Below are 14,179 nucleotides of genomic sequence, written 5' to 3' on the forward strand. Positions count from 1 at the left end.
TGCTTTTCTTATGGTCTGTAGAAGTGGCCACTTGGAGAATGAAATGCTGTAATGTTTTTGACTGCAGTCTTGTCTCATGTCTTCTGTCCCGCTTTGAGTTAATGGAAGCAAGTCCTTCCACAAATCACAAGGCTTTTGTGCTTTTTAAAAGCATTTTCTTGAAGTCTGAGCAGAGCTAGGAATGAAGCTGGGTGTTTCTCCATCATGCTTGGGCAATCTGAAAAATTCCAGTGCCCAGATTCCACTTCTTTCTATATTTGTATAAAATAGTGATATAGTTTGAACGGGTTCCTTTCAACAACAGTATTTCGTGTTTTCTTTTCCTTACTAATTTTCTAGCTTTAGCAGAACACTGCCTTTTGGGTGGTGGTTCTAGTGTAGGAGTTGTGCTACCACTTGCAAAATGCACCTTAAATCAGTGGTGATGGGTTACTGCTGTGTGTCAGTGACTTCAGCTCAGGCCCTTTTAAACTGCATTCTTGCAGAAAACTGGGATCTTTTTTTGCCTGTAAAGTCTCCTAGTGTGAAGTTCCCCTTTCTGCACCGAGTTTCAGCTTCCACAAATAATCAGTGCTTCAAACAAGGCAGCTTTTATTTAAGGCGATGGCTTGATAGAACCACACTGATTTGCCAGCTCTGTGTTACTTGGAGGAAAAGCCTTCTGAAAGTCATTTGAGTTTGTGAAGACAATGTGACACCAGACTGGCTTTCACCAGGCTAATGGTGACTGCACTCTTAGAGGAGGATGGGTAAGTCTCTTTTCTTGTACTCTTTGAGGATTTTTTTTTAACCACTCCTCTACTTCCTTCTTTTATAATTAAATCTTTTGCTCTGTGCTTTCAAAGGCTTGCCTGTAAAGCAGCTTTTGGTGATGTAGAGATCTGAACTGGAAAGTGTCTCTGGGTTTCTTTCTGGACATTTTGCCACAATCAAATAGTCAGCAGTCCTCAAAAGCAGTTCCCAAGTTGTACTTGTAGAAATTTGACTTATCTGTTCCGCTTGAAAAACTAAAATAGCATAATAGCTCGCATATGCACAAAATTCATACGTATTCAGGAGCTTAGAAGGACATGCTATGGGTATGGTACTGGTAAGCGATCAAAACCAGAGTACCTTGGATAGCCTGGAACACGACACGGGTATGTAGTTGGCAGTATCCTACCTCTGTGGCTGAGAGTACTACAGGGTCCCTCAATGAATTCTTTGAATTTCAGTGAAAGGACTTTTAAAGGACTGGTATTTAGGGACTGTTATTTCCAATACAGAGTTGAAATGCTGCGATGCAGTTTCAATGGTCACAGAAATGTTTTGCCCCATACCAGGGAGCAGTCAGCATCTGTGGTGCTGGCAGTCTCTTCAGTTCAAAATCTGCCCATGGCTTATTAAAGTCCAGTTGGATTGTCAGGGCCAGCAATCACCAAATGTTTATCAGCTTAGTGTTACTGCATGATAACACTCCCTTCACCCAAAATCTTAATTCATGTCTTCTTGTAGTAAATAAAATGACAACTTTGGTGAAGCTTGGCAGACTTCTAAGTCATTCAGAGTTTATCATCTAGAGCAGGATCAACTAATATGCAGACTTAGATAAGACTTTAGTCAGGACTTGAGCTGATTACTGTCAGCCTGCTTATAATTTAAGTATTCCTTTGAATATTGGGCTTTAGAAACAATAAGTGGATTGTGTTTGTTCAGCCTTAATATCTGAAGGTGCATCAGGACGGTGAGCAGAGTCCCATGGAGACAACAGTCTGTATTGTTTGGAGGGTGTTGTATCCAAATACTCAGAGTGATTGCTTATGAGTAATGCCTTAAGAGCAGAGAAGTGAACGTGTTCATGGGGAGTCCTGGCAGGTTCAGAGTTCTGGACCATTGGTAAGGTTTGATTTTTTTTTTTTCCCCATCATTTCCCTTGGCAGAGCCCCGGTGAAGTTGTGGCAAAGGTGGTGGAAGAGATGAGCTGGCCTGAGCTTTCGCAAGGGTTGTTCAGCAGAAGCTGCAGTGGGGAAACAGAACTGAGAAGGCCCTCAGACTGATTCTTGGACACGCGTCCTCACATGTTTGGTTTGGAACTTAGCACTGCTTGATCTCACTTCAACCTTTGTACTTTCTTTGAGCCCAGACTGCCCTGGCTGCCTGTGTTGCAAGCCAGCCGTAAAGCAACTGCTTGAAGAAAGAGGCTCTGCAGAGCTGGAGAGACTCTGCTCCCTTAGAGCAGATGTGTAACAACTGTTCTGATTGATTTAATTTATCTAACTTCCAAGTCTGAAGACGCATGGGGTGGCCAGTGCTGACTGTGGTGGCTTAGCAGGGTCACCACCCTTTCTGTCAGTTACCTCCATGGTGAAGGCCCAAGTTCAACGGCTTTGCATAGTGGTTTTGAAGTTCTGCAAGTATGTGCTGTTTCTTCTTGTAACCATAGCTGAGACTCCTGGCAGCAGCAAGCAAAATGAGTAAACCCCTTCTCGTCACTAAAGCTGGCTGAAGTTTGTAAGACTCTGTTTTGATATTGAATAGGTCCAATTTTCTTGGCCTTCAGAGGAAGCTGTGGGCTCTCCACATGGTGGAAGTTGATTTAAGTAACTAAAGAGCTTGACACCTTGCTCAGTTTAGCTGCTTCATCTCTTCCGTCATACAACTGGGTAGCAGATCTGGGTGAGCATGTCCTGTTTCCAATTTAATTTTAACCTAAACCCCATTTTAAAGCAGTCGTCTTACTTCTACTGACAAGAGATCTGTGAGAGAATGATCTTACATGAATGCTGTTGCTGATTCTGAAAAGTGAACAAATAAGGCTGGGGCTGTGCTGGTTGCCATCAGCAAGGAGCCTGCTTTGGGCAGCTGTAGTAGAGGGAGCAGGAATGCAGCATCCTTTTCACATTTGGCAAAGTTTTCTTGTCAAGAAATCCTGCGAGGACACAAACTTGAGGTGCACAGGGAGGTCTCAGCTGAGATTAGACCTTGCTGGACAAGCCTGTTTGCAAAGATATGCTGAAGGAATAAGTAGGACAGACTGCGGGTGGGAGAGATGATGTGATGCAGCCAAATGCAGTTGTGTGTTTGGCTGTCCCTCCAAGTGTAGTGTCGGTCAGAAGTTGCCACAGGGTCTTCTGGGTCTCATGCAGTCATAGATAAAGGTGTCCCCAGTGTCGCATTTGGCTTTTGAGACTATAAATTCCCTATTAGAAGTGCTGATGTCTTTCTCCAGGAGAGGACTGAATGATGGGCCATATGGAATACTAAGGCTGGTTTTGGCTTGCAGTAGTTCTTTCTTCCATGCTGTATAGGGCTTTATTCATTTAGGGAGGAAAAGGCTGGAATATTGTCTATTCCCACGGAGCTGGATGGGGAGAAGGATCTCAGGACATAGGAGCAGCCTGACACTGATGTCCCCAAAGCCCTGCTTAATGGGGCAGTTGGCCCCTTTGCCATGTAACAGGGGAGCCCCACTGCTTGCTCCTGCAGCCACTCCCCCTGTGCTGTCCATACAGTCTCCTGGAGAGTTGCTTCGGGGGACTGGTCAGGCTAAAATTGCCTCTGTCCTAACCCCTGCAAGGATAGAACCAGTGTGAGGAGACAGGAGTGTCCTCAGCCATGCAGACATCTTCATCTTCACACAGTTTAATTTTGAGCTGGTGCAGCTCTCACTGTAGTTCATGGCTTAGTGTCCTCGGAGCTGTGGGGGACTTTGGGGCGCAGTCACGCTCCCCTGGGACCTCACCATGCAAGAGACACATGGTGACATATGAGCAGGCTCACTGTGCTACTTGCTGTAGGAGATGATGGGCAGTTCTGGTGAGCAGAAGGCTTTTTTCCCCTGTTAATTTCATGCTGCTTGGCAGGAAGGAGACTTGATACCTAGAAGTCGATTTTTCTCTTGAAAGCGTTAATATAAATGTCAGCCTAAAGCTGTCAGTTGAGATGTGCTGGTTTGGGGACAGCCAGGCCATCGACGTGTAAGTGCTGCAGTGGGAATGACACAGTCAGGCTGCTCAGATCCCTCTTATTTTTATGCTGGTTTTTGAAGTGACTTTTAATCCTTCAGATGACACAGTCAGGCTGCTCAAATCCCTCTTATTTTTATGCTGGTTTTTGAAGTGACTTTTAATCCTTCAGACATATTGGTCCCTAGGCACGTTTTTCAAAGAGAAAAAGAGCCCAACTCAAGCAGTTTGGGTAGTAATAGTGCTTAGTGCTTAACAAATGCTGTGGAATTAATCTTCCTGGGCTAATAAGTTGAAATGAAATTGTATTGATCTTGGTTGAGGAGCAGGGAAGTGATGCGAAATCAGCTTTCCTCTGGGCATAACGCAACGGCTCCCTCTCTGCAGCTCCTTCAAGGGCAGTGGAGGTGGAACTGGTGAACCTGTGAAGTCTGGGTTCAAGCTGAGCCCTGCATTGTGGTTCATTGCTTCTGCCCTCCCTGCTGAATCAGATGTCCTCCAGGCTGGTCAGACCTACCAAGAAGCAGTGGGAATTAGGTCTCTGTGGTTCTGGGGAACAGTCTGTTCTGGGATGATGGCTTAGGGATGGGGGGAGACGCTTCTGGTTCCCTGTCCTGGTCCTTCCCATATCCTAACCCCCTGGGGTCAGGGAGGTGTTCCACGTTCCGCTAAGAGGCTAGACCTGTTAGTCTGCCTTCCTGTCACATGGAGAAGTCTTCTGGCCACCCTCTGTTGATTCAAGCAAGACAGAGCAATATAACTAAATATGCGGTGAGGAGAAAGTGTTCCAAGTTGTCTGAAGCCCTTTGGGCAGCCATGGCCTTTGCTCCCCTGTGCTCCCAGAAGGAAATGGAAAATACTGTGAGTGGGCACTGGGTAGCATCACCTTGGGCCAATGGGAAAGAGCGGTGCTGAGACTGCGATGCTGAATAATTTGGTGTACCAATTGGCATGTTTTGTGTTTGAGTTATTGCAGGTTCCAATCAATAGTTTGATTATTGTTTTGTTGGTTTCCAGGTTACAAGCTGATTGGGAGCCATTCTGGGGTGAAGCTCTGCCGATGGACAAAGGTAAATGCTCTCTTTTCTTCTTTCACTTTCTAAATTGAAATTAAAAAAGTAGACACTTACTCAGGTAGTACGATTTCCAAATGAAATATTGTTTAAAAAAAGCAGTATTACATTAATGAAACCAAATTTCATCTTCCAAGCTGTAGTTTTACATTTCAAGCTATTAAAATCCTGCTGCGAAGAGTGAGCATGTGGCTGTGGCCAAGAGCTGGGGATATAATTTTCTGTTGTTTTTTTCCTGTTATTCTGCTGTCTGCTAAAGTAACTCCTGCCTCCTGAGGTACACAGCAGGAGCAGAACACCACACAGAAGTGGGAAGGTTTCATCACCACTGTGAGGTCCCTGAAACAAAGATGCTGCAGTCTGTCATTCCCCTGGAATGGGCACACGAGGGCATTTGAACCTGTTGTTGTGGGACTGTGACCACAGTCTAGTGGGGATGGGATGGAGCAGCCCTGAGGAGAAGGACTTGGGGATTTGGGTGACGAGAAGCTCCCCATGACCTGGCTTCAGTGTGTGCTTGAGCCCAGAACCCTCCTGTGTGCTGGGCTGCATCCCCAGGGCGTGAGGAGCTAAAGCAGGAATTGAATGTCAAGTGCTCTAGACACTGACATTGGTTACAGGCAGTGGCTTTGACTCAGATTCACACCAATATGTGAGTATCTTCAGGAGGTTTGTTTGGGGTTTGTATGGGGTGAAAGCAGGAGCGGGGCTGGAAGCATTAGTTTTGAGTTTCATAGTGGTAGCTCAGATTAAAAAGATTGTGTTCTGTCATATGCTGGGAAACAGCCTAAAAGCTGCAAATTTTAGGGTGAGTGTTGATTTGCCTGTTTGACGAAATCCAGAATCTCATAGAATCGTAGAGTGGTTTGGGTTGGAAGGGACCTTAAGGCTCATCCAGCTGCAACTCCCCGCTATGGGCAGGGACACCTTCCACTAGAGCAGGTTCCTCCAAGCCCTGTCCAACCTGACCTTGGTCTCCTCGAATCTGTGAATCTCCTGAAGTCTCTGTTGTTTGAGGAATGGGTGGAATAAGCAGCATTTCCCATTTTGTTTAATTTTCCAACTGCATAGCAAGGCTGTGCATCTGTCAGGGGTCACCTGCGTGTTCTTTCCCCACTGCTCAGTGAAGACTTCCCTTTGGATCACCAGGACTCCTCAGGTGGAGGAAGGTAGATTGAAAGGTACCATTGTCACATTTTGGCAGGGGCTTGGAACTGGATGAGCTTTAAGGTCCCTTTCAACCCAAAGCAGTCCGTGATTCCATGATCTGTGTGCTATGGACTTCTTCCCCCAGGGTGCATCTGTCATCATTCTGAGCTGCTCTGCGACGTGCTCTTGCTTGCACTGTGTGTCCCAGGTGACTTTGGACACCCAGGTTTTTAGTGACTGAAAACTGCAGATGTGCTGGGGGAGCAGATTTAAAGCTCTGCACTCAGCTTAATGTTCTTGGAATTTGTTTGTGTCTTTCTCTGCTGTTAGTCGATGCTCCGAGGCCGAGGAGGATGGGTGTGGGATGGTCAGATGTGAGCTGGGTGGCTGGGCTCCACATCTGGGAGGCTGAGGAGGTGCTACCTTCCCTAGAGCTGTGTCCTCTGTCAGACTGGCTGAGAACCAGTGAAGGAGGAATTGGGGATGCAGGAGACACACACCTCTCCGTGTACTGCTCTGCAATTCCCACTTGGTAGAGGTTTGGTTCCCTCTGGAGATCATTGTCTGAGATTCCATGTGGCTCCTGGTGCTCTAGAGAGCATGGGCTGGCCCATCTTGTGCAAAGCCACCAAGGTGCAAAGCAACATGAGTATCTTTGGTTTGAAATTGGACCGTTTTTCTTACTTCAGGTACCTTCATCCCCACCAATTCAGCTGCAGTCTCAGCGAGTGAAAAGTGATGACTTGGTAACTGTTGCCTTCCTAAAGCAGTCTCTCCTAGATGACTTTCCATTCTAGTCAGTAAAGTGACCCCTCTTCTTAGGGGAATGGCTTTGTTAGTTCTCTAAAGGCAATGAGCTCTGCCTGGATGGGAGCGGCGAGCAGCTCCAGCGGTGCTCACTCACTGGGCTGCCAAGGAAGGGTTTTGCCAGGCTGGGAGAGCGCAGGATGGGGTTGGTGAGAGACACTCAGCAAAACCAAACTCAGTGACGTGAAAGTGCGCTGAGTGGGAGGACGTGGAGGTTATTCTCTGAGCTCTTTTGTCTTGCCAGCTAACTCATACGATGGGGCTTGTGCTTCCTCTGGTATTCACGCCTTCCCCAGGGACCTGGTTGCCAGAAATACCCATTCCATCCCAAAGAATGAGTGTGCATGCAATCCCAGGCAAATTCCTCCTGAACCCCACTTTTTCTGTTTCATAGTCCTCAAGTTTTAACAATGGAAATACTTCATGAGGGTATTGAAATGGCAGCATTAGTGCAGAAGGACTGCTAGAATTTTGGAGACAGTTTTGGAGAAGCTGTGTCCCATGTTAGTGTTAGGTGTAAGCGTTAGACACTGGTCATCCTGTGAAGTTTGTATTCTGAAATGTTAATTGGGGCTTTTGATGGGCTTTGATCGTATCCTGGTTTGAACAAACACAGCAAATAGCAAGTTTAATGTGCAACTTTTGCTGCTTTTCTTCAGAGCAATTTAATGGCTGGGAAGGAAAACGTACTGCTTGTGTCTTTTGTCTTCCTTTTTTTTCATGTATCAGCTAGCAGTGGTGCATTTAATTCTGCAGTGGTGACTGGACTGGTAGGGAGAGGATTGCCATGCATTTTGTCCCTCTGTCCCTCCACAGCAGGTACATCATAAACAGCAAATAGAAAGCAATAACGTTGTCAGAGCAAGGAATTTTGCTCCTGATGTTGCACTGCAGGCCATTTAACACTGTTCCCCTCAAAATGACCCACTCGGTATTACTTGGCAGCAGCAGCAGCCTGTGTCTGGAGTATGGGGCTGAACCAAGGAAGTCAGACAAGTGTCAATTGAACAGTGGAGTAGCTGGGATAAATCTCCATGCATGATACCTTCCAGGTGCCTCTGCCTCATCATCCCCTAACTGTCATTGGTCACTTTTAAGAGGAAATGTGGAAACAGTAGCCCTAATGATAATGAAAGCTGGAATGCTTCTTTAACTAATGGCAACAACCTGTATGAGTGAAACAGCTTTGCAGGGGACTGAGCTGAAAAATATTCTCATTTATTTACCTCCTGTGAAACGGGCTGCAATTGTTTTTCTTCCATATGGACTGCAGCTGTTTGCTCTTCTCGGACCTCTGTTGAGTTGGAAGACTTAAGGCTCAGTTTGAGACACATCCCAAGGCTTGCTTTATGTACACCTTAGGCTTGGCATAAATTGTAAACCCATAGATAGTTTGTCTTGGAAGGAACCTTAAAGCTCGTCCAGTTCCAACGCCCTGCCACAGGCAGAGACACCTTCCGCTAGAGGAGATTGCTCCAAGCCCTTCCAGCCTGGCCTTGAAGACTGCCAGGGATGGGGCAGCCACAGCTTCTCTGGGCACCCTGTGCCAGTGCCTCACAGGGAAGAACTGCTTAACATCTCAGCTCAATGCCTTAGGACCTTTCTTTTCTAGTGATATGTATAGCTGTGGTCTCAAATGGAGGTAGAACCTCTTCTTTCTTTGCAGAGGTCTTTCTTGCTGTAGAGCATCGTTTTGGCTTAAAGACCTTTTACCTGTGATTCAAGATAGGTATATCAAGTTTCATATAAACTGTGAGGTCCATTCTTCCTTCTGGGGGAACCAGAGCCTAGGTGTTCAGAGACGACATATGAAAGCTGTGTCAGAAGCAGGGTATTACTGAGAATTTCTTGTTGCCTTTAATATTATTAAACTGTGTCTAAGTCCCTAAGGTGTCAGATGGGTCCTTCCCATGTGTGTTACAAATGGCAGTGCATAACTCTGTCTGTCTTTTCCTTCAGACATCATACAAATCCAGTGGGCACAGAGTGGCAATGGAAGATGGACCAACCTGAAATGATCTTGCAGGAGGCTATTGAGAACCATCAGAATATGATCAAGCAGTTCAAAGGTAACTTTTCCCATTTCTTCCCTGTGAGTGATGCTTTTGGAAGATAAGCAGCATCAGCATCTTCGAAGCAAATCCCTGGAGGCATTTAAAAAGGTGACACTCAGGGGTGTGGTTTAGTGGTGGTCTTGGCAGTGTGGAATTGATGGTTGGGATTGATGAGCTTTTCTAACCTAAATAATTCTATAATTCTATGAATTGCTGGGAAGGAGGCATGAGATTCGTCATAGGAGAAAGAGGTGAGAAGAAACTGTTGTGGCACACCTTGTTTTCTGAGGTGTTCTGCCTTGGTTTTGACATTAGAACATGAGTCAGCCATTGGGTGTCTACTGCTGCCTTAAGGGATTAGTGTGGAGTTGCTTCTTGTGGGTCGTGGTAATTGTCATATCATTTTATTTGGAGTGCACAGAGGCTTCCACAGTGCTTGAGGCTAGCCTGGGTGCTGAGGAATGTGGATTCTTATGGAAAAGTGTGGGCAGGCAGAAGGCAAAAGGAATCACCCTGTAACCTGATAGGAAATACACTGCCCAAGCTTAATCCACTGAGAGCTTTGTGTTCGCTCTGAAACTTGGGGATTGTGTTTTTCTCATTAATGGATGAGCACTTTTATTTTCAGGAATTATTGAGGAGATCTGTTTGTGACCGAAGCAGCAGTTACACAGCACCAAGTCCTGCACTTTGCTTCCCATAGGAACTCTTTGTGAGTTTGTTATTTCTTGTAGATTGAGATTAGTGATTAGGCACAAATTCTTCCCTGTGAGGGTGCTGAGGCGCTGGCACAGGGTGCCCAGAGAAGCTGTGGCTGTCCCATCCCTGGCAGTGTTCAAGGCCAGGTTGGATGGGGCTTGGAGCAATCTCCTCTGGTGGAAGGTGTCTCTGCCTGTGGCAGGGGGTTGGAACTGAATGAGCTTTAACCAAATCAGTCTGGGATTCCAAGATTAATTCCACGCAGTGCAGTAAAATTGAGATCTTCTTTGAAGGAATAGAAGTCTTGGGGACCATGTGTCCTGTAGGATATCCTAGAGAGTAGCCTTATGTCCTGTTAAGAACTTCTGTGCATGCTTTTAGAGTTGCCATCTTTCTTGTTGCCATCTTTCTTGTTGCCATCTTTCTTGTTGCCATCTTTATTGTTGCTATCTTTATTGTTGCCAAAGCGTGCACTGTTTTTGAAGGTGGTGGTTAACATCACATCATTCTTTTAGGCTAATGGCTGGGGAGACATCTTGCTGATAGGGAGCTAAGGTGGAAGAGTGGGAAGCAGTTTATTTGTTGAATGCATTTTGTAGGTAGTGGCTGGTAAATCTCTGTTCCCTTGTGAAGGGCACACACAGAATGGAAATGTAATTAAAAGTTACGAGATGGGCAGTGTCTGATAATACAGCCCTGGTTCCACTTGGGAAAAGTGAAAACCCAAACAAAAATGCATGACCTGAACTAGGAAATCCTAAGGCTACCTGTGTGTGTTGGTGTAAGAGTGGGTAAAACCAGTTCCTTGTCTCCCCAGTCACTTGTGATGGCTGGTACCCGAAGTCACCAACCAGCCTCTCTAGGCAGATGTGCCAGATGCTGCTTTTTTCCCCCAAATGAAAGCACACCAGTAGGAGAGCAGCTGGGATCAGCTCTTCAGAGGAGCTGTGCTGATCAAAGGAGGCATGGCTGCATGCTCTGCTGAGAACTGAGCTTGAGCAGCAGCTGAAAGCTGTACACCATGGCCTCTTGTAGATGGTACTCATGTTCCTATGGCTCCAAGTTCCTGCACTGCCTTGGGCCTGCTTCATGCCCTCCAAAATCTGCCCAGGCTCTGACTTTGCTGAAGTGCATTGACTGAAGACAGGAGGACGCTCATCTGCAGGAGCAGAGGTTGACAGCTGTAGTGGTATGGCAGCCCGAAGTGCAGGGGAGTTCACACACTCCCTGGAATACACACTAATCCTTTTTTAGTTTATCCCTGTCTATCTTGTGATTTGTGTAGTCAAATGATTCCTACAAAACCTCTGCCCTCTCCGCAGTGTATGTCCCCTATGCTACATTTGATGTCAACTGCTCTGAGAAAGTGACTCAAACTTTACATGTTGTTGGAATTACTTTCTGTCTGCTTCTAAAGCTGGCACAGGGTGATTGTCATTGTCCAGTGGCAGGGTGCTGAGGGAGAGAAATTAATTAAATTCAAAGCCACCTTCAAGTAGCTTTAGGAAAAGGAAAGTTATCCTTTAATCTCAGTGTGTGGTTGAGATGCTGCTTTCCTTTCAAATGAAGGTCTCATTTAGTACTGTCAGGTTTGTGCAGCATTAACCATTAGTCCTGTCACTTCTTCAGGGCTGAGTGTGGCTGCTTTATCATGCACCAAGTTCTGCTCTTATCACAGACCAGTTTTTCTATGTGAGGCTGAAGCAATATCCACCAACACTTCTTTTTATCTGGGCTTTGGAGCATAGCCTATAGTTTTCTGTACTGCCTGAGCTCCAGCTTCTAGGCAACACAAGGTGAGCTGAGGACCTGGTTTGAAACTCAAGGCTTTGGTTTCTTTAAAACAGACCAATCTCCCATCTAAACCCTCTGATATTATCTGAATACATTGAGGCATGTCAAAGAAACATGCAGGGACATATTTAGAACAAAAGCTTATTTGTAGGCAGCTGATTTCATATCTGAACACGTGGTCTGGTATAGGATCACAAAATGGTTTGGGTTTGAAGGGACCTTCAAAACTCATCTTGTCCAATCCCCCTGCAATGAGCAGGGGCATCTTCAACTAGATCAGGCTGGCAGAACCACATCCCGCCTGGCCTTGAATGTCTCCAGGGATGGAGCATCCAGCGCCTCTCTGGGCAACCCGTGCCAGGGTTTTACCACCCTCATTGTACAAAATTTCTTCCTCGCATCCAGCCTGAATCTCCCTGTTTAGTTTAAACTCATCACCCCTCATCCTATCGCAGCAGGCCCTGCTAAAGTGTCTCTCCCCATCTTTCTTATAGGCCCCTTTTAAGAACTGAAAGGCTGCAATAAGGTCTCTCTGGAGCCTTCCCCAGGTTGAACAAGCCCAACTCTCTCAGCCTGTCTCCAGAGCAGAGCTGCTCCAGCCCTCTGATAATTTTGGGAGCTCTCTTCTGGAGCTTCTCCAGCAGGTTCATGTCTTTCCTGTACTGAGGACTCCAGGAGGAGCATTTGCCTCTTCCCTGCCCTCTGATGGGCGCAACACGTGGCTCAGGTTGGTTAAGCCTGCAGACAGCACTTTCACATGGATGCTGCAGTTGAGCTCCTGGTGTTTTCCTCTTTTTGTTCTTGGAACGTCTCTTGCTGTTCAGGATGGTGTCACGTGGTGGGTTTTCTTCTTGAATACATCCTCTGTGGAGTTGCATTTCATGTGGTTGCCAGTTGTCCTGGGTTCAGCAGTAGCAGTCATGTTTCTCCTTCTTGGTAGCTGGTGCAGTGCAATGTTTTGACTTTCAGCTCGGGAACAGAGCTGATAGGATGTTTTGGTTTGGCCAAGGACTTTGTGAGCCTCATGCTCTGCCAGGGAGGAGGGGAAGCCAGGAGGAAGCAGAGACAGGACACCTGACCCAAACTGACCAAAGAGGTATTCCATACCACAGCACGTCATGCTCAGGAGGTAACTGGGAGTTAGCCGGAAGGTCTGGGAGACTGCAGGGTTGGAGGAGGTATCGGTCGGAGCTTGGTCGGGCTGGGGGGGGCGAGTTATCGGTCGGCTGGTGGTGAGGTGTTGTATTCTCTTGTTATTTCCTTTATCATTATTATAATTGGTGGAAGCAGTAGTGATTTGTGTTATACCTTAGTTACTAAACTGTTCTTATCTCAACCCGTGGGAGTTGCATTCTTTTCAATTTTCCTCTCCATCCCTCCGAGAGCAGGGGGAGGGCAAGAAAGGGGGGGGGGAAGTGAGTGAACGAATTACCTGACTGGGTTTAAACCACGACACCAGTATGGATTTGGACCTGGTTGTTGGTGCTTTGTGTGGGGAGTGTGCCCAGCTTCTTGGGGAGCTGTTCCCTCTGGGGCTGTTGGGACCATGTGGGTCAGCAGCAGAAGCAGGCATACCCTGCTTTTCCTTTTCAAGACACTTATGTCAAGTGGCATTAAACTTTCTCCCGTGTTTCCGTCTCAGCGTCCAGGCAGCTTCACTGAGGTGATAGCAATGGAAAGCTTGACTCAAACATTACTAGAAGATTACTTGCAGTAGTTCACAGGACACACAAAATCCCAAGCTCCGTGTATCTGGGCATACTCTGTGCTGTGGGTTGATGGACACTGGCTGTGCCCTGCTGTCCCTTCCCCTTGAGGAGGGCTCCAGCTGGTTTTGCTCTGTCTTCCTTGTGCCAGGGTTTATTTTCGATACAGATGCATGGTTTGGGTGGGGGTGGTAGTTGATTTAAGCCTGTTTTTCTCCAGTTCGAGCCATAACAGAACCCTGTTTTTCCCTCTATTTGCAGGCGTCTCAGGATTACAAGCAGCTCGCTTTGAGGAAGCAATGACCGCAAAGCAGTGCGCACTGTCACTGGTGGGAGAGCCCATCATGTACCCGGAGATCAACCGGTTTGTGAGGCTCCTGCACCAGCACAGCATCTCTACCTTCCTGGTTACAAATGCACCGTTCCCAGATGAGATTAGGTAAGAGATGGACAAAATACCTCCCTACTAAAACATTTGAGTGCAGACTTGTGTTTTAATTCCACTTATTGCTCATCAATCAGCTCTGTGCTGACAGTGAAAAAGCCCACTCAGTATCGCATCTATTTGATTTTAACCTTTGTCTCCCCATGCTCTTTCTCATCCCTTTTTCTACCAGTTTGATTTTTCCTTTCTGTATCTCTTAAAGTGGGGTTACCTCTGAAAAGGAAGAGGATATAATATAGTACCTCCTGGACGTACAGCGGAAGAAGAGCGAGTGAGCTGCGTATTGGGCTTGGGGACATGGATGATAACTAGTGCAAGTGTTTCTGAGAGCCAGAGCAGGAGTCTCGGCTTGTAAATTGCCTTTTTCATTTGTGAGCTTCTCTTGCAGTCTGATCTTTGTTCTAACTGCAGAAGACAGTTTGGACGGGGCTTGAAGCAACCTGGTCTTTTAGTGGAAAATGTCCCTACCCATGGCAGGGGGTTGGAAGTGGATGAGCTTTAAGGTCCC

At 46.6% G+C, this 14,179-nt stretch overlaps 1 protein-coding gene across 1 annotated transcript in view; it reads left to right on the forward strand.

Moving 5' to 3' along the window:
- LOC133280930 (S-adenosyl-L-methionine-dependent tRNA 4-demethylwyosine synthase TYW1-like) overlaps positions 1-13,643 on the forward strand; it is a 331,505-nt gene extending 317,862 nt beyond the window's left edge. Inside the window, exons 7-9 of the mRNA XM_061475986.1 lie at positions 4,962-5,014; positions 8,933-9,042; positions 13,488-13,643. Coding sequence (XP_061331970.1) covers positions 4,962-4,973 — 12 coding nt within the window. The 3' untranslated portion in view covers positions 4,974-5,014; positions 8,933-9,042; positions 13,488-13,643. The remainder of the gene's footprint in view (positions 1-4,961; positions 5,015-8,932; positions 9,043-13,487) is intronic.
- Positions 13,644-14,179: the final 536 nt, after the last annotated feature.

Source organism: Pezoporus flaviventris, unplaced genomic scaffold (genome assembly GCF_033815535.1).
Source record: "Pezoporus flaviventris isolate CSIRO_AGI_PZ_B2104156 unplaced genomic scaffold, CSIRO_AGI_Pfla_v1 ptg000093l, whole genome shotgun sequence".
Lineage (NCBI taxonomy): Eukaryota > Metazoa > Chordata > Aves > Psittaciformes > Psittacidae > Pezoporus > Pezoporus flaviventris.